This window comes from Larimichthys crocea, chromosome XV (genome assembly GCF_000972845.2).
Source record: "Larimichthys crocea isolate SSNF chromosome XV, L_crocea_2.0, whole genome shotgun sequence".
Taxonomy (NCBI): Eukaryota; Metazoa; Chordata; class Actinopteri; family Sciaenidae; genus Larimichthys; species Larimichthys crocea.
The window spans coordinates 16,596,949-16,615,953 of NC_040025.1; the positions used below are offsets into that span (position 1 = coordinate 16,596,949).

Consider the following 19,005-nt stretch of genomic DNA (forward strand, 5'->3'; position numbering starts at 1 on the left):
AACGATGTGTTGTTGTTTTTTGTCCTGAGTGTTGGAGACAAGATGAAAAGTTTTATATATACATGTGTGTGTGTGCTTGTGTCTGCACATATCCTCACTCACTGGCACTAGTGAAAGTCAGGACCATAGCAGGAGAATTTATACATAAATACTTAAAACCCAAATATCTATCGTTCCATGAAGAAGCAGTTTTAGCAGAACAGAGGAAAACCAAGAAGATCGAGGCAGGTGTGTGAAGATGTGTGTGTGTCTGTACTAAACCTAGCACGGGGCTGTTGTGATCCTCTCCAGGAGTCCAGCTGAGGGTGACTGCACGATGCTTAGAATCAGTGATCTGGAGGAGGACAGGAGGGTCTGGACGATCTGAAGGGGACAACAATAATATCATTACACCCAGTATGTCTACACACTGCAAGTTTAAACAAAAATGATTTTTAAAATTACATAATTCACAATTTTGCATATATTGTCTAGGCCTGTATACTCAGACACTTTTTGTTTTTTGATCAGTGATCTTACCACATATAGTGAGGGTGTTGATGGCTTCAGCCGTGTCCAGGTTAGTGATGACCTGACAGGTATACACGCCTTCATCACCTGGTTGCACGTTAGCAATTATCATGTCTGGTCCTTCAAATGTGAATCTGAGGAAATACATGATCAATTAGACTAAAACAAATGAAACAGAGAAGTCAGTAGACAGTCAGTAATTATCTTCATTATTGTCTGAGCTCTAATGTAGAGAATTTAGTCTTACTTTTCATCACTGTGGGACTCTGTGAGCTTCTGACCGTTCTTCCTCCACAGAATGGCTGCTTTGCCCACCTTGGGGTCAACAAGGAACTGACAAGTGAAGATTGCTGTGTTTCCAGGCTGCACCTTCAGAGCCTGTGGAGGTGTCAGGATCACTGTCCTGTCTGGAAGAGAGAGCAAGGAGACATGAGGCAATGCTGAGACAAGCTGCATGAAGTGCAAATAATATTAACTGCTGAGGGACACAGTGTTGTACTCACTGAGCACTTCCAACTCCGCACTTATGGACAAGTTGCTGTTTTGTACAGAGCAGGTGTAAATGCCCTGATCGGCATGTGTGACATTAAAGATTTCGAGCCCCCCGGTGGTGAGTGGATTAACTCTGGGATCTGCCAGAAGGGAGGAGGTGGTGTCGCTCTCCCTGGAAAAGACACATACACACATGCATGCACACATTAGGAATCTGGCAAGCAAGGTTACAAAATAAACCTTTTCAGCTACTTCAGGTGCTGATGAATTCACCAGTTCACTTGTCACTTTGCCTGTTTCATCACAAAGAACAAAGCCTGGTATACCCGCCGACAAAATTCACAGTCACAGCCCAGATGTAACAGCATTTGGCTGTTAATTTATGCATATGAAGAACTACCTACGCAAAAATATCACCTCCATGAGAATCTGAATCTGAACACTAGAATACACAATGTGTTACAATACAATGCAACAGAACACACTAAGAGAGAATAGAGAATAAGGTATTTAGGTGCCTCACCACATGATTTTAGGTTTAGGAGAGCCAAAGCTCTCACAATCCAGTAAAGCCTTCATGCCCTCTGCAAATGTGTATACATTCCTATCCTCAGTAAGGATCTGTGGAGGCAGATCTGAAACAACACACACAAAGAGAAATTAGACACACACAGAGGTACACACATAAAACTCATAAACATGTACAAAGCAAACATTTACCAATGACATAGACGTTGGTGTTGGTGAGGATGGTTCCATGTTTGTTGGAGGCCTGGCACTGATAGATGGCAGTGTCTATAAAGTTGACATCCCTTAGGATTAGAGATCCACTTGCTGTCAGAGTACGCTTGGAGTCCTTGTCAGTTTCTGTTTAAAAAAAACCCACAAACACAGTTAACACACACACAAAGTGTTTGAGGATGTGTGCTGAGGTTGTAGGCGGGTCTCTGCGCCAACCTGAGAGGGGGATCCCGTTCATGGTCCAGCTGATGGTAGGAGAGGGGATGCCGTCTGCCTGGCAGTCTAGTTTGACAGTCTCACCTGGGGCATATATCTGACTGAGTGGCTGAATGGTCCAGTAGGGCGACGCTACAAACAGACAGAATATATTAATTACATACATTCTTGAGTTACACAGTACCAAACCTTTACACAAGACAGTAATCAGTGAGACTTGAGATGCACCCTACAAGTTGTCAAAGTAGCAGCAAGTACTATTCAGTTGTGTGTCTTCTTTTCTTTATCAAAAGTCAATCAACACCACCAGGGTATCTAATTTTGGGGAGAACAAGCTTTTCACAGAAAGCTGACAATCAACACACATACTCTTTAAAGCTTTAAAGATGTGAACATTTACTCAGCAGGAATCTAACAAAAGATTCTGTCAAGTTGCACTATGGTAGGCACAAGTGCTCCCATACAGACTAAAAGGCGGATATCCCTGACATCCCTTCTAACTAATGTTTTTTTCATCTGACTCTTGCAAGTGCAAATTTATAAAAGTGCAATCCTAAACAACTTGAGTACGCTTTAAACCTTTGTCTAAGAACAAAGGTGACAGATTTTGAAGTTTGTAGTTACCATTATACTGTAAAATCATAAATTGCGATCTGGGCATGTTGATGTCCTTATTTCACATGCAATATAGCATATACACAGTATTTGTATGAGTGTGTGTGACGTACCTTCCACAGTCACAGTGTAAGTGTGCGTGATCTTCCCCTGTGAGTTGTTAGCTATACACTGGTACTCGCCACTGTCAGTCTCTGAGATGTTACTGAAGCGCAAGCGGCGGTCGTACATATCTTTACTGATCCGAGATTCTGACATCTCGCCGTCCTTCCTCAGCCATGACACACTAGGTGTTGGGCTGAAAAAGAGGAAGGGGAAAAGAGTTTTAACATATGACTGTTTCACGGTTACATATCACTCTCTACATACACATACCGATATATTCATTTCACTTACATCATACTATGCTGTGCAATTATCTTTTTATTGTGTAAATTATATGTGCTATGCTGTGTATTTATTTTCCATTTTACTTACTACACTGTACAATTATTTTTATTTATCTATCTACACTGTGCAATTATCTCCTGCAAAGGGGCATGCTTTATTATCTCACCTATCTTTTCATGGCAATATTTTATTTTTATGTATACATTTTAGTATAATGCTGCACACCATGAGCGTATTTGATAACCTGTTTCTTCAATAACCTGTGCAATTATTTCTGTGAAATGAGCCATCATGCATATCCATATACTTAAATTGTGCATATAGTATAGTATAACTCTTATTTGATTTTTCTATTTCTAGTATACCTTGATTTATCTATAGTATACTTATTTATGAGTATTTTTCTTATCCAGCTTATATATTGTGAGCTGCTGTAACAAGTGAATTTCTCCGGTGTGGGATGAATAAAGTCTTATCTTAGGAATGGGAAGGATGTGGATGAAAGGATGCAACAGAGGAAGGAGCACGTTGTGAACAGAAAGAAATGAATATGAGACATAAAATGAAGAACACGCACGGAAAGAGAGCAGAGAGAGAGATTGACACGTAGGCTGAAAAAAGAAGAAATGCATGAAAATGAGAAGACAGCAAGAAGCAGAGTCGGCAGGAGACAGCATAAGATAGATAATGGAATGAAGACAGTGTGGGGAGGAGGTAGGAGGAGGGGAGAGAGATGGATGGAGAGGCAGGTAAGATTGATTAAAAGGAGCGGCTCAAGTTTTTTGATTGATGGCAGCAGTAACACACACATATGCACACACAGACACTCACAGGCCTTGGACGATGCACTCAAGCTCGATGGTCTGGCCCCTTAAAGCATGGTAAGTGCTCTGGCTTCCGATGGGTCTCATCATGTGGGGCCTCCTGTTCCGCAGTACAGAGTTGGCTGGAGCAAGAGAAGTGGAAACACAAAGATGGACAGAAAGATTCATACATATGTATGGGTAATTTTCAAATTGCCATGCTGCTGACACAGCAGCTACTTTGGAGACGCAGACAAACACACAAAAAAAATTGCAGGGTGTGGAATTTTGTGGAGAAGACTTCTTTCTAACAACGCATCATCATACAGATTTTCTAGACATACACACTAACAGAGAGGTCTCATGTTAACATGTGCTCATCTTTCTGACCTCTAGTTGGGCCACAGATGCTGGCAGCCACATCTCAGTGTGAGCTGCATCTCATTACCACTGGACTGAGAAGGTGATGGCCCCCCTGCCGTCTCTAGGATCATCTACGGGATATGGTAGTGCTTCGGTCAGCACAACATGCCACCTCAGTTGACTTTGGTTTAACTATGGGGCCCTCAGTGGTTCTCAACACATTGTCATGCAGACTATTTATCACAGCGTATCTGCCAATTTGATGTTCAGTCATTTACAGTATTTTAATGTAATGGATTTATCTTACAAAAAGAAAAGTAGGACACTTTGGCTCACTCTTTCATTGTTTGATTCATTGCATTTTGTGGCAAACTTTCTCTTCATTGTATGTGACTTTACATGAAAGATCAAAGTTGTTTTGTTATTATTGTATGTTATACTGTAGTAAGATCCCAGTGTCAAAAACAAAAAAATAAATTGCCCTTACAGTTTAGAGAATATTAAGACTGTTTCAAAGAATTAGCCAAAGTGAATAAGTCAAATTTATATGCTTAACAAAACAAAATGGATGATGGTGTAAAATTGATCAGTTCAGGCAAATCACAAATAACAAGTCATATATTTAGCCAGGCTGGCTGCATGATTCTAGAGATGGCAATGTCTGAACCGATCTTTGGTTCAGACTTTTGGATGGATTACCATGAAATCTGGTACAGGGATTAATGCTCCATGCTTGCTTGCTCTGCTTGTCTAGATACCACCAGGGGTACAGTCGAGAAAATGTGTTCTTTGTAATTTAAGTGAATAAGCAAAGTTGGTGTATCACTTACATACAATGCAGTCTGCAACTCCTATCGAATTTAAAGTTTGGAAAAGGTTTGGTCACCTGTATAGTTGTATAGTCACTAAGCTCATCACATATTGCTTTGAATAAAAGCAGTTCAGATCAGTTTAGATTAGTTGAACCACAGCAAAACTCACAGGGGTTGACAGTAAGAGAGATGGGTTCCTTTGCCAGAATGGTGCGTGTTACCAAGTACTGGACATTACAGGTGTAGTCATCCCTGCTGTCTTCAGTTGTCAAATGGGCAAAGTATAGGTTGCCATCCTTTCCCACCACCACCCGCTCACTTAGCTGGATATGATGTAGACCTATAGAGAAAGAAAGAGAGAGAAAATCAGAGAGATCAAGAAAGAAATGATGACAGATAGAGGCAACGGAAAAATGAGAAAGGGGAGAGAGAAAGAGACAGCAGATATAAGATAGAGAGATGAAATATCAGAGGAAGCCATAGAGCTACAATAAGATGAGACAGAAAAATGATGACAAAGAGATGTCAGAGAGAATAGGCGTAAGAACAGACTCTGCTCAGTCCACAAAAGTTACTGAAGACATTTTCAAAAACACATCCTTGAAAAGATAATCTGTACACTGAGAAAGAAAAAAAGATCCTATATCATCATACAAATAAATAATCAGCTACCTCTCTTTAAGACGAGATAAAAGTGGACAACAATAGGATGCATATATCTCTTAATGTATAAGTGGCAGATTTACTGAGGAGACAGAAAGGATCTAATGAAAGGAGAGATGGAAAGGTAATGCACTCACGCCAGTCCATCCAGTGAATAGCAGGCTTCATAGAGCTCTGCGGGGGGTTACACTTCAGAATAAAACTGCTTCCCTCTTCAGCCTTCACACTGACCTTTTTTTCTTTCTGCTGGCTTGGGAGAGCTAAAGGGAGAGACAAAAATACACACCTGTTAGTCTGCGTAGATACACACAAATATGTACACAACCACCTGTGAGCGAATTCACTGCATCATGTCAAGATTTCCTGAGGCAATACACATCATAAAATGCAGTGAATAAGCAGTATTATTTATAAACCCCCATCTGATAAACTTTAAGGATTTGACGTGAGGCATGTTCAGAGAAGGCGCCAGGTTGTCTTTTGTCTTGCAGAAGTAGAATGACGTGATCTGTGAGTCATATGTGTTTGCTCCCTACCACCACCACCACCACCACCTCCCTCCCCTCTGCTCATTGTTGATAACCCCACAGGAGCTACTAAAGAGTGCCTCACATGACATCAACTCAAGAGCGTTTCTGGGGAAACCGTTGTCAGGGAAACTGTGAAGGAAGGAGGTCGCCCAGGAGAGAGCCAGTCACACAGGTGGATGGATACACGGAGGTGCTCTTTACTTTTGCTCAGGGGCCTATGTGCGCGTGTGTGTGTGTGTGTGAGTAGCTATATGCTGATTATCATGTTATTGCATGTAATTATGTTCTGGGTGGTGGTACTGGAAGCTCTCAGCGTGAGCCTCCTTCTGCTAACATAACATATGAGCTCTCTATAAAGCAGGGCAAGGAAAAGGTTTATATGCAGGCTCTGCTCACAGCTTTGTAAGTCACTCTGTTATTGCTGATAAAACCAACAACACAGCTCACTTCTAGTCTGGACCTTGAAGGCATTTACAAGATCACTAACGCTGAACTGACATCTATAAAATACATGTAGCTCCTATGATGTGATGCAGCTTGTTTGATAACATATCAGAGGATGTTTGTTTACTTTGATACTATTTCAAATCCTGTGATCGCCATCTCTCAACTGATTACAAAATAGCAAATACTCTCTGAGCATGGGAGAATTTGAATATTCAAATATTCAAATATTCAACCGACAAAATGTAAAGACTGGTTAGTGGTTGGCTTTAGAATTAATCACCCGTCAGCATGTTCTTACCATCAGTTGTGAGTATGGCCTCGTTAGAGACGGCTGTCCCCAGCTCGTTGGATGCGTAGCAGATGTATTTGCCTTGATACTCCTTCATGGCTTCCATAGTATTACTGAGTGTGTAGAATGCAGATGAGCCGGAGTTCTCAGTAACCTTCAGCTCTGGGTCACTGGCTGGGTCAAACTCCTCTCCATCCTTTGTCCATCGGAAACTTGAGCAAAGAAAAAAAAACCTCAACACTGATGGCAGGATGTTCATTCAAAAACTTAATTCCCATGCCTTTGAATAAATGTTTTTTAATACATACAAAATGTCCTTACATGTCAATGAATTTAAGGACTAATGGATTACTGCAAAAATGTACACTTGATGCCCCAATGGGACTCATAAGCTTGTGTGGTGTAATTGGGATATTCATCTTTTCCTTGGCAATTGGAGCAGTTTTCCGCTTCAGAGCAGCTAAGACACTTTGAAAAGATTGCTCACGGGCTTAATGACATTTATCCCTGTTTGAAATGAGAACTCTGACTGGTAGGATCTGTGCTCTCATGTAATACTAATATGTAGATGTCAGCTGAACAAGGAGAGGGAAGGTCACTGTACTCAGTTGTCTAAAAAGATAGCAAGTGGCTCGTCTCCTCTGTGACTCATATAACATCGACTTGTTTGTGTGGATGTGTGTGTGTTTGCTGACTAACATGGGTGAAGGGTTTCCAGATGCTTCGCAGCTCATGACGAGGTCCTCAACACTAAAGACGGTGACAGACTCTGGCTGTGTGGTGATCATCGGAGGCCTCTTCACTGCAAGCACCGGAAAAGGAGGAAAAACAGAGTTACAACCATCACCATAGCAGTTGTGCAGGTGTGCATGTGCTGATACACACCTATATGGCTTAAATAGATAACACAGAGACACATGCACACACTCCAGAATAGTGCTGCAGTCTCCACATGACCTGCTTTCATTCTGCAAGCAGCTGTAATAACTCCAGGTATGACATGCACACATATATCTTTGTCTATTGTCTTCATGGCTGTTGGTACTGGCTTGGCAAACCACATAGAATAACCAGAGATACCACTCATTTTCATAGTTTAACAGCTGCCGATAAATACATTCAGTCAATATGACTTAAAAAGACTCCCCAGAGAAAGAGATGAAATGTAGGCCGAGGGAAATAGTGAGAGTAAGAGAGCTGGCAGAGAAAATGGGTTGCGATGAGAGGAAATTGATATAGCATAATGTAAAAGAGACATACGGCACAGCGCTCCTGGTGAAAGTGAGAGACAGTGAGAGTGAGGGAATGAGTCTGTGGGGAAATGAAGCAAGGATTTCAAGGGGAAAAAAAGTAATGACCACCAGAAGAGGCTTCTCTTTCTCTGTCACTGCTGTCCATAACAGCCATAAAGCAAAGCCTCGATAACAGACTCATAAAAACCAACATGCTGCAATTTGGTGTGACTACTCTATTGAGCCAACATGTCTGATTCCTCTGCATGCTTTATGGCTCATGTCAGGCTTTTATATTCTGCTTTTACATGCTTTTCAATACTTCTAGACAGAGATTTAAATTTCTTTTCTTCCACATAGCTTCTACACACACACTGGCTTTTTGCTGTGGAATAGAGGTCACAGCTTGATACTTGTTGGTGGAGTCTTTAATTTGACTTTAAGGGGAAGAGACAGAGCCGCGAGTCAACGATGAATTGACATCATGTAGGTAAATGGTTAATGGAGGACACAGGACGGCAGGGGGGAGGGGGCTGCAGTAGATGCAGGCGATGGAGACGGACAGCTGAGAGGACCGAGGAGATGGATGGAAGTGCAAAGAAGAGAGAGCACATGCGGAGCAGCAGAGAAAAACAGAGCAAAGGGAGACAGAGATGGAGGGAAAAAAACAAACAGGGGGTATATTCACAAAGATTTCAGAAAAAGACGGATCAGGAGAGTGCGGGAGTTTAATGAAAGAATTCCCACTGATAGAGGAAATAGGACCATTTCCACAGCTGATCAAATTGCAGTTTGGGCTGCAGGCGCTACTCCATTATTGGCGGAGGAGGAGGAGGAGGAGGAGAAGAGCCGGTGCTTAGTGCTTTAACTCCTCTTTATTTCCCCATGTCTTTGATCTGACAGCCCTGCTGCCTCCTTATAGACAGCCGCTCCTCACACTTCCTCCTCCCTGCTCCTACAGGGATATCATCTATTGGGAGCCAATGAGGCTAAACATACACCCCCATAGAAAAAAGCACACGTGTACAATACAACAGACACACATCCTCACGAACAAACACACGTGCACGATAACAGATGCATAAAGACAGAAACAAACATACGCATAATACTGCAAATGCACAGTGATGCCAGATACATTAAAGTGCAGCACAGTGCAACAGGACTTTTACTGTTGACTTCTACCTCTCTGGCATAATGAAAGTGTTTACAATAAGCTTTGCCAGCACCTGCATTAAGACAGACGGATGTCAATAAAGTTAAAAGCACTTACGATCACTTATGTGGTCTGTTAGTCCACAGTGGTTGCCGGAGAAAAGGCAATGAGGGAAAAAGATTATAGTTGAAGTCAACAAGATTTTAGTTAAATACATAGACATGCTGAAAGACTGATAGATAGATAGATAGATAGATAGATAGATAGATAGATAGATAGATAGATAGATAGATAGATAGATAGATAGATAGATAGATAGATAGATAGATAGATGTTTCATCAATAATTGAACAACAATTATGATACATGGATGATAAAGCAGTGTAATGCCTCCTGTAATGCGGCATAGCTTTTAACCCTGGATTCTAACCCATCTCCTTTATTGATCCCGATCACTAGCTCAGTGACGCTCATTGACATGGCAAAGGCCCCCTAATTGAAAGGCAGGAGACACCTTGACCTTTTACATCTTTGACCTACTCCTCCTTCCTCCTCCTCATCATCCTCCTTGGCCCTCTCACCTCTGTGTCACCTCGCCCCTTCTGGGATTAGTTTGGGAGATTTACTGCATCTCATCAACATTTACTGGCTGTGTGTTACGTGTCCGTGCTCGTGCGATTGCTTGTTTGTACGCACACTTTTGAAAGCTGCGTGGGTGGTGAAGGACTGTGACTCACTGCCAGTAATCTTAGATAAAGAAGAGGCAGCGGTGGAAATAATATTCACTCCACTCCCTCTCTCTCTCTCTCTCTCTCTCTCTCTCTCCCTTCCATCATTGGTGCTCTGTGGGCAGGCCGGGAGCAGCACAGGAGATGAAGATCAATTTCCCTGCAGGGCCACAAGCTCAGCTGTATTTCTAATGCCCACATATTGCATCGAGGAGGAGGAAGAAATCAGAGTGTGAAGAAAAACCTCGCTGGATTTTTGTTGTATAACTCAATTGTTGATTCAATTACTCCCCAATCAGATTCTGGTTTGCACCAAGAAAACCAGATCAATAGTGGGACTAATCAATGCAGTATGAGGGGATCAATTACAAAGTAATTAGACACACCAGAGCCACAGATGAGTGTTAACCAAAAAAAACCTCAGACACTGTAGTATTTCAAGCATAATAGCGCAATCCAACCCTGAATATTGAGGTTACTGAAAGAGAAACACATGTTCACCCAACTCATTTGCACTAATTAATCATGATGAAAGATCTTTATTAGCGTGCTTTGATGAATCAACAATGTAATTAACACAACAAACAGATCTTTGAACCTCATGGAAGCATTCAGCTACCATTGTTATGAATGGTACGATACAAATCTGTACTCACAGTTGGAGGGTATGTGTATGGATGCGTGGCTGGGCTGGGCAGCGATGAAGAGGAGGAGGAGGAGACGGAGGAGGGGGAGGAGGCGTGAGGAGCACTGCCCCCTACTGCCAACCTGCTGTCGCTGCGTGTGAGGCATTGCTCACTGTCCCATCAAAGTCCCACCTGCTCACACAACACGTACAGTAAAATGCACACAGAGGGCAACCTCACACACACACACACACACACACTTGTGCAGAGCAAGTGTGAGGCTACTTTTGCAGGAGGCCTCAGCTTCGCCTTGTATGTCTTTGGTCCTGCTTGTCTTTTCCCTTTTTTTTCCTCCACTCTCTTCTTGAAATCAGGTCCACGCCCTCCTGCTGGTCTCCTCTCTGTAAGATAAAAGAGAGGGGGGAGGTGAAGGGCAAGAGGAGAAGCAAGAGGGAGGGGCAGAGACAGGGGGGGCCATGTGTCAGAATGGGAGAAAAATTACCCTGTACCATGTGGTCAGACCTATACACAGGCCGAGACGTGTGGTTTAACACGCCAATCAAGATTCAACAATCACAAATCCCAACAAAAAACACCAGCAATGCCTATCACTGAACCTGCTCCCGCAAAAGAAATCTCCATTTGGTTAATTACATGACCAGTGGCCCATATGGAAGGGCCAGTCACCGGGACAGATGGACAGAATACCACAACAAGAAGCTGAACACAGCCTCCCAGAACCCAGATGGGCTGTGGACGGACAAATGCAGATTGATGAAGTGTCAAATCAGATAAAATGCAAGACAGCTGAACAAATAGTTGATAATTAGGGTGACTGCTCAGGGCTTCGTTGCACAAACTCAACAGTTCATATTGTACTTGGGCGAGAGTGCTGTGTTAAGTGTGCGATAAAGATGCTATCAGTCATGGTGAGTGAGGCAAACCACCCCTGCTAGGAGTCTATCCGTTCTCCATCTGTACCCTTGGATCCGGTCCGCGCCACAACATGCAGGCTGTCCTCCCCCGCGGCACCACGTGGTGCAGCCCGCTGACTGTTTACACTACTCAGTATCACACACAAAGAACTGTTATAGCACACCATGATTAAGACGTACTTGTGAGACAAAAGAAAATGGCGATAATAGAGAGAGGTTGCTTATTTGGCAGCTCTGCTGTAATGGCAGCCTGACTGAAAGAAGTCTTGGCTGGGGCTCCACGCAGCGCTGTTTGTTGGCAATGCCACAACAGAGTGATGGGTGACCTTGGAGTGGTGGAAGGTCAGAGAGCAGAGGAGATGAAGATGATGGAGTAGAATAAAAGGTGAGAAAGGGATGGAGAGAGGTGATTATCATTCACTTTCTAGTAGGGAATAGCTAGACAGTTAATTACTATGGACATATCCTGCTAAATTAGATTGAATTAAAGACCAAACACGAGCTGAGCTCTTAATAAGGCGGTTTAAACTAACGGCATTAGGATTAAATGAGCCATTACACTAACTTGCTTGCCTTGTCAGAAGAATGGCACAACAAGCACACAGAGTAGGGAGAGGAAGGAGGGGTGAAGTGGGTGGAGGACTTTAGGGGAAGATAAAGAGGAAAAGTGGGTTTGTGGAGGAAAGTGGAGAGGCAGAGGTGAGGGAGGAGAGCAACACAGTGAAGGAGGGAGGGTGAGAGGTGAGGGGAGGAGTGGAGTGATGTGGAAGGAGATGAGGAGGAGGGATGACAAAGGGTGACAGCTGTGACGCTAATCCTATCCATCCACTTGCATACATACACACACACACACACACACATACATGCAAGCTCTTCCAATCAGTGTGCATCATTTGTTCACTTTCTTCTTCTTTGTCTTCTTTTCCTTTTCCTTCTATGAGCCACTTTAGTTGGTTGTTCTCTGGAGACAGGTGGCCAATTACAGTGATCTGGCCTTAAACCGGCTTCTTCAAAATGCCATTAGAGGCAGATGAATGAAGCGAGGCTAGTCAGGGTATTAGTACCAGTACCAGTGTTAATGTGATCTAAGGTGGGAGCTTGCCTATCAGCTTGCCCCCTCGAACAGACATAGACAGGAGGGAGAGCCGAGTGGAGCAAAGCAGGACGCTGATTAACGATGTGGCGCGCCTTAGCTTGTCATGCCGCCAATCACAATTCACCAAGGGAGTGCACATGCACAAGCCAGCACACACACTCACACTCGGAGACACATTCATGGGGAGTTACAGACATACAAAGAAGCTTGTAATGCATGGATAGACTGACAGAAAGGAAGGCAGACAGACAGACACACACCTCGAGTGGTCTGACAGAAGAGATCAGACAAATCAAAGGGCATGGTCCAGTGGGCTCCAGGCAGGAGGCAGGCCTTGCCAAAGAATATTCCAGTCATGTTGAATAGGAGCAGTAAAGGGGAACACTATAATGGGTTGGGAGGGGTGGATAAAGGAGAGACTGAGAGCGAGAGAGAGGCTGAGACAGAAAGAAAGAGAGAGGGAGAGACGAGACAAGTGGCATGGAAGGTTGCCATGTAATGAGGCTAACCCAGCCACCACAAACATGCTGATGGCACAGACTGATGTGACCTGACACACTAACTACACACACATGGACACACTACCAATCTGTGTGCACTGCAAGGAGCCTTGTGGCGCTCCATTATCACAGGGGTGAGAGGTACTGACATAGAAGCAGATGCCTGATTTCACTTCTTCAGGGTGTCCGCTGTGCAGCTGTCAAAGATCTAATCCCAGCCCCGTTACCTGCTTCATTGGACAGGGCCAAAGGTCACTCCAGGGATGGCTGCTTGCATCTGGGCTGTGATGACCCGTCACCGTGTTTCTGAGTGCTTTTAAAAACTATTATCACCGCTGGGATGTCAACGGCCGCTATCAGAAGTCGTTAAATCAAGAGAAGATTGTAGAGTGAGCAGTGCTGTGTTGAGATTTGAGGGCGTGGTTGTTTTTTGGGGGGGATTTTCTCCACAAGAAAGCCTGACTGCAGAAAATTACCTTCCAATAGGCCATGTATTAAATGAGCCAAATCGACCAAGTCAATTTTGTAACTCTTTCAATTATTCATGAATTCCTGCTTTGAGGCTTTTTGCTTACAAAAACACGAATAACCAAAACATTTTCTGTGTTGCTATCATTAGCAGAATTTAATTGATGCACACCATTGTGATGTGTACCCCCCTTGTCACCCATTAGACTGAAAATTGCACCCTTCTGTGATCTGCAAAGTGTTGTAATTAGGATTAAGTAGACATGTTGGGTGTTGCCAAGGACTTTCCAATGCTGAATAGGCGCTCTCATCTGTGGAGGAGGGGGGCAATGCACACAAGATCAAACCTCAGGAGTCAAATCATGTTCTGAGTTTCACGCATATTCTGATCCCCATCGTGCCAACCACCCACATATACATGAGAGACTTTTACTGTTTGCTTCATATCCTCACGTATCCGTGTCTGGTGATGAATGTAGCCTGCTATATTTTCCCTCAACACAAGTGAGTAAGGCAAATATCAATTCCGAAAGCTTCTCTGTACTTTGATCAGATGTGCTGCTCTGCTAAATGTGTGTGTGTGTGCATGTTCAAACATGTGTGAAGGTCCTGAGTCCTGTCATGCCTTCCTTTTAAATATTAACTACCTCCAGCTGTGAAGATGTGTAGGGGGAGAGGATGCAGGGTGGAAGGAGGGGTGGGTAAGAAAAATAAATGAATACATGCCCCCCTTTACCCGCTACTCTTCCCCCAGGGTTTGTCTGTCTGGTGAAACATTGGGCTTGAAAAGAGACGGATGGAGGGACAGAGGGAAGATGGAGTCATTTAGACAGAAACAAAGACAGTACTCAGTAAGACAAATGGACTGATGGGCATTACAGTAAGGCGGTAAAAGATTATAAGGGTCAACGGATAGTAAAAGGGACGAAGGGGGTCCATGAAACAAGGTGATGCTGGTGGGGGGTAGATGATCAGGCCCCCTACAGAGTGAATTATTCATAGAAATCTCCTTCCTGTCGGCACAATTTGCCCCAAATTCACCTAAATTCATAATTCATTTGCACCCTCGCCATACATTTGGCTCTGTTCCAGACTGATGCCGTCCATCTACTGTATACCTGCTGTCGTTGGTGTAGCCGTCTGATTCTCTCCTTCACTCCCTCCCCTCTTCCTCTCTCTGGCAGGGTCATACTTAATGCATGAGCCTGTTGCAGTGAGACAAGTCTCAGGCCCGTTTTGTCGCTGTGGCAGAAAAATACCACAAATCATGTGAAATAATACTGGCTACCTGTTTCTACTCTACCCCACAATTCAGTTTGCAATGCAGATATGTCTCATCATTCAGCACAGTGAAGATTGCATTCCTTACAACACGTTCTCACATTTTATTAAAGTGTTTCTACTTAGGAGCCGAGCCTTATAATAGGAACTGTCCAAGAACGATGAGTGCCCATTTTCCTGTCACCTTTTTATCAGTCTTCTCCTTCTCTTCTCTCAGCCCCCCTGGTAGCTGACACTAAAAGCTTTCTTCAATTCCCTTCCGATCACTTTTCACAGTACATTTCCAGATCGCTTCTCCTCTTCTCCTCTTTTTTGTCTTCTTCTTCTTTTTATATTCAACACCTTCACTCTCCATCAATTTAATAAACTGCTGCAGTAGCACTCTAGCTTAAAAAACAGGCAACGCAGCTGATTAATTCAATATTTGCAACATTAATGGAAAAGGGGCTTTACAGCACAGTGGGAAACCAATATCTGCCTCATGCCTGTACTCTTTGTTTAAAAGGCCAAGTGACATATGTTTCAAGACCAATGATCCATGGTCATCTCCAAATGGAAATTTACCAGCAGAAAAAAAAAAACTGCAGAGCTACAGCTTATCTGGAATCAGTGTACACAGACACCACATTTATCAATACCACTATTAGCATAAGCTTGGCCATTAGATATTTAACTACTCCCACCAGTGTCAAATGTAGCGATAAGATGCACACTATATTTTCCAAACGCCTGCACCTCTTTCAAAGACCCCCACCCTCTGTCAAGGGTTAAAGGTTAATATTGGAGTGACACAAAGCTGAAGAAAATAAAGGTTGTCAGAGGAGCCGTGAGGGCAACCGCCCACTCTCTCCCTCTCTCCATCCTAGTTGCCATGACAACAGGGTCTCCACACGGCATCCCCCCTTGTACATACAAATTCAGTTATTCACACACATGGACACTAACGGGTTTGCGGTATCACTTACATATGCACACCCACGTACACACACTCACTCATTTGCTGGCCTACACTGATATGCCGTCTGACACACACACACACACACACACACACACACACACACACACACACACACACACACACACGTTCATGTTTAAGTATAAATACTAAATGTCTTCACATCTATACTATGTACAAATGGTTAGACATGTGGACATGCAAAACACACAGACTTGGATGAAAGTATTTAAGATACTTAATGATTCATAAAGTGAACTTATTTACAGACTTATCCAACTGAAAGTTAAAATACAAAACAGAAGTACAAGCTTCCCAAAGTCCTCTACAAATCTCTTGTCTCTCCTTTGCACACCAATAAACCCACACCGTCATCCCTCCTATTGCCAAGACTGCAAAAGCAGCTACCTCCGGCGTGATTTATTTATTGACGTTTTTCCCCTAAAGACACAATGGGAATGGTAGAATAAAAGAAGTGGTGAATAATTCAAGGAGATGGGAGTGGACTCATTAAGACATCGGTGAGGGAAGGATAAGGAGAAGAGAGGTGGAAGGATGGAAGGGTGAAAGGATGGAAAGAGTGACAGAGGAAGGAAAGAAAAAGAAGGGCAACACCAGCGGGAGATCAAAGTGGGGGTTGACAACAAAGTCGGCAAGAAAAAGTCTGAAAAATTTATAGAAAGTGAAAACAAAGAGAGAAAGGAGTGGGGTAGAAAAACAGAAAGAAAAATTCAGGGTAAAAAGTGTAAATGACAGATGTGAAAAGAGACAGAGATCTGGTAATGGGATCAGTGGCCAGTAAAAGCTCTCTAACGATCAAAATCAGAAGTGTTACCCTAATGTAATAGTGTATCAGATTCCCTATATGTGTGTGTGTGTGTGTGTGTTTGTGTGCAGGCAAGTCCATGTGTGTTGCTGTGCGTATCAGTAAGGATCAGCCTGTGTGTCAGCAGGTCAGCTAATCTCTCTTGTCAGCTAATGGAGCCAGTCTTGCAGATGGAGTGATGCCACAGGCTCCCTGTGCTTCTAGCATGTTAGCTGCTGCTCACTTAACTCCACAACTGATAAAGTAATTCGCTTATGGCTTGCCTTTCAGTCAGTTAGTCACATGAAATGGAGATGTATGTATGGTATCAATAAGCAACAAGAAAACAGAATGGAGCTAAATGGTAGGTTTGTGTGTTTCGGAAAGATTCAATCATGACTGTATGGGACGGTTAAATGGGTCCAGCATGTGTGCCATCCTGCAAAACTGAATCTCTTTTTCCATTTTCTTTCAATTCACCTGTAATCTACAGGAAATAGATATTTTAAAAAAACAGACTGTTCTGTCTCTGTGTAGACAAGAAAGCAAATAAAATCATTTCTGTATACTAGATACGAAACATATGCTTTCTGTGCAAACACACACGCATAAGCATAAACTCTCCTTGCACTGCTGCACTGTTGCCTGTGGGCGTCATTTGCTTCATTAGCAGCAGCATCAGTCAGATTCTGTGCCTGCAGCAGAAAGCGCAGTAATTACGGACACACCCATGGTGTCACGTAGAAGATATAAGATGCGATGCATTCGAACGCCTCTGTGCACACCACACATGCTCACAGGCGCATTTTTATGCACTCTGTGTGCAGCAGCAGGGACATGCAATGATGAACGCCCACAGCATCATCATGATGATACTTTTTCGTGGCAGGATAGTTTAGTGTCTATACAGTACATAGTTAATGGCATTAGCTAGTAAATATGGGCAATCATGACATTATGAAATTACGTGGAAGAGCTATTAGGAGTGACCTTCGCTCTATACCCTCCCTCTGCTTCCTTTTATGTCTCCTGCTTCATCCTACAGCTCCTGCATTCTCTCTCTCTCTTTATCTCTCACAGTCAGCCTCTCCCCTTTTCTCCTCCTCTGGAGCTAACAGCATCGCTTGTGTTTTTTTCTTATTTAGACGTGCATTTTTGACCTTCACTGCCACTTTCTTTTTTTTCTATACCTTTGTGATGATATTTGCTGCCTGTAGCAGTGGAGCTCCTACGGTAAACATGTTTATATGCGGCCATTCATCCCTCTGAGAGACAAATTAGAGGGAGATCAGACGGGGTGAAAAGGAGATTTTATGTGTGCGCTAGGAAAGCCTTTGGGATCAAACTGGAGCCAGACGGGCCAGTAAAAAGAAGCTGACATCAGTATACAGTAGTATGTGTGAGTGTTAGCCCTGAAACCAGATGCAGCAGTATAACACTGTTGGAGATGACAAACCAACACAAACACAAACAATATGCAACAGCACCAGCGTGAAATCAACCTCTGAAGCAGATGCTTGAATAGCCATGTCATGGCATATATACTGTATAATAACACAAAACATACACATTTACATGACTTTATGGTTATTTTTTTTATACAGGTCACATTGTTATTCAAGTCATAAATGCATAAATACAGTTGAAAGCAGAGAAATATGTATGAGCCTCAATGTGAAGGTTATGTGCTGAGGTTATCTGATAAGCCCCAGGTATGAATGGGAGCATATGTGTGCACTTGTGTGTGTCTGGGCTGCATCAAGTGAAGTGTGCAAGTGGGGGTAGGCTTGTGTCGGCTCCTTGGACATCACTACCTACTAGCGACTGTCTGAGGAGGGGCTGTGCAGTCAGTCAATCAGCAGACAGAGACGATGAGGAGAAGGAGGGAGTGGTCCCTTGGGTCAGGTGATAAGTGGCCCATACAGCGATGAAGGACACAGCTGCCAGAGGCTTGTGTGACATGCAAGGACACGTGGCTGCCTCCGCAGGGAGAATCAGCACGCCACACCCTGAGCAGAGGGGCGGAGTGTGTGTATGTGACCTACGACCTCCATCACAACAGGTTACAGGACAACTTGTGTCTCAGAGAAAAAAAGGCACCTTTAATAAGGATAACAAAAATATCAAATTTGTTTGGTATTGTGACATCTTTCTTTTGTTATTTTAGTATCTCAATTCTCATTTCAAAAAGGTGATTTTTGGCACTAAGCTTCCCTGCAGATGGATTTAGACTTTGGCAGAAACATTTGACAAGGTCTCCTTAGGTTGGATGTAATCCTGCATTTTCCACCACTTCAGGGAAATGAGCTACGGGCAGGGCAAGGTCACACATAGTGCTTTGTTAAGACATTT

The 19,005-nt window shown here is 43.3% G+C and overlaps 1 protein-coding gene across 4 annotated transcripts in view; it reads right to left on the minus strand.

Annotated features, from left to right (window-relative positions):
- Positions 1-19,005, minus strand: part of l1cama (L1 cell adhesion molecule, paralog a) — a 39,130-nt gene that overhangs the window by 6,820 nt on the left and 13,305 nt on the right. For 2 of the 4 annotated variants that reach the window (XM_027288623.1, XM_027288622.1), the window contains exons 1-15: positions 10,644-10,779; positions 9,377-9,391; positions 7,571-7,673; positions 6,881-7,083; positions 5,743-5,865; positions 5,112-5,282; positions 3,796-3,910; positions 2,688-2,872; positions 1,960-2,091; positions 1,723-1,869; positions 1,526-1,637; positions 1,014-1,174; positions 758-917; positions 520-644; positions 262-363 (exon numbers count right to left, since the gene is read on the minus strand). In XM_027288623.1, the coding sequence (XP_027144424.1) occupies positions 262-363; positions 520-644; positions 758-917; positions 1,014-1,174; positions 1,526-1,637; positions 1,723-1,869; positions 1,960-2,091; positions 2,688-2,872; positions 3,796-3,910; positions 5,112-5,282; positions 5,743-5,865; positions 6,881-7,083; positions 7,571-7,673; positions 9,377-9,391; positions 10,644-10,779 (1,990 nt within the window). Of the gene's footprint in view, positions 1-261; positions 364-519; positions 645-757; positions 918-1,013; positions 1,175-1,525; positions 1,638-1,722; positions 1,870-1,959; positions 2,092-2,687; positions 2,873-3,795; positions 3,911-5,111; positions 5,283-5,742; positions 5,866-6,880; positions 7,084-7,570; positions 7,674-9,376; positions 9,392-10,643; positions 11,015-19,005 lie in introns of those variants that run through there. The other 2 variants (XM_010747994.3, XM_010748019.3) reach the window with 2 other exon arrangements.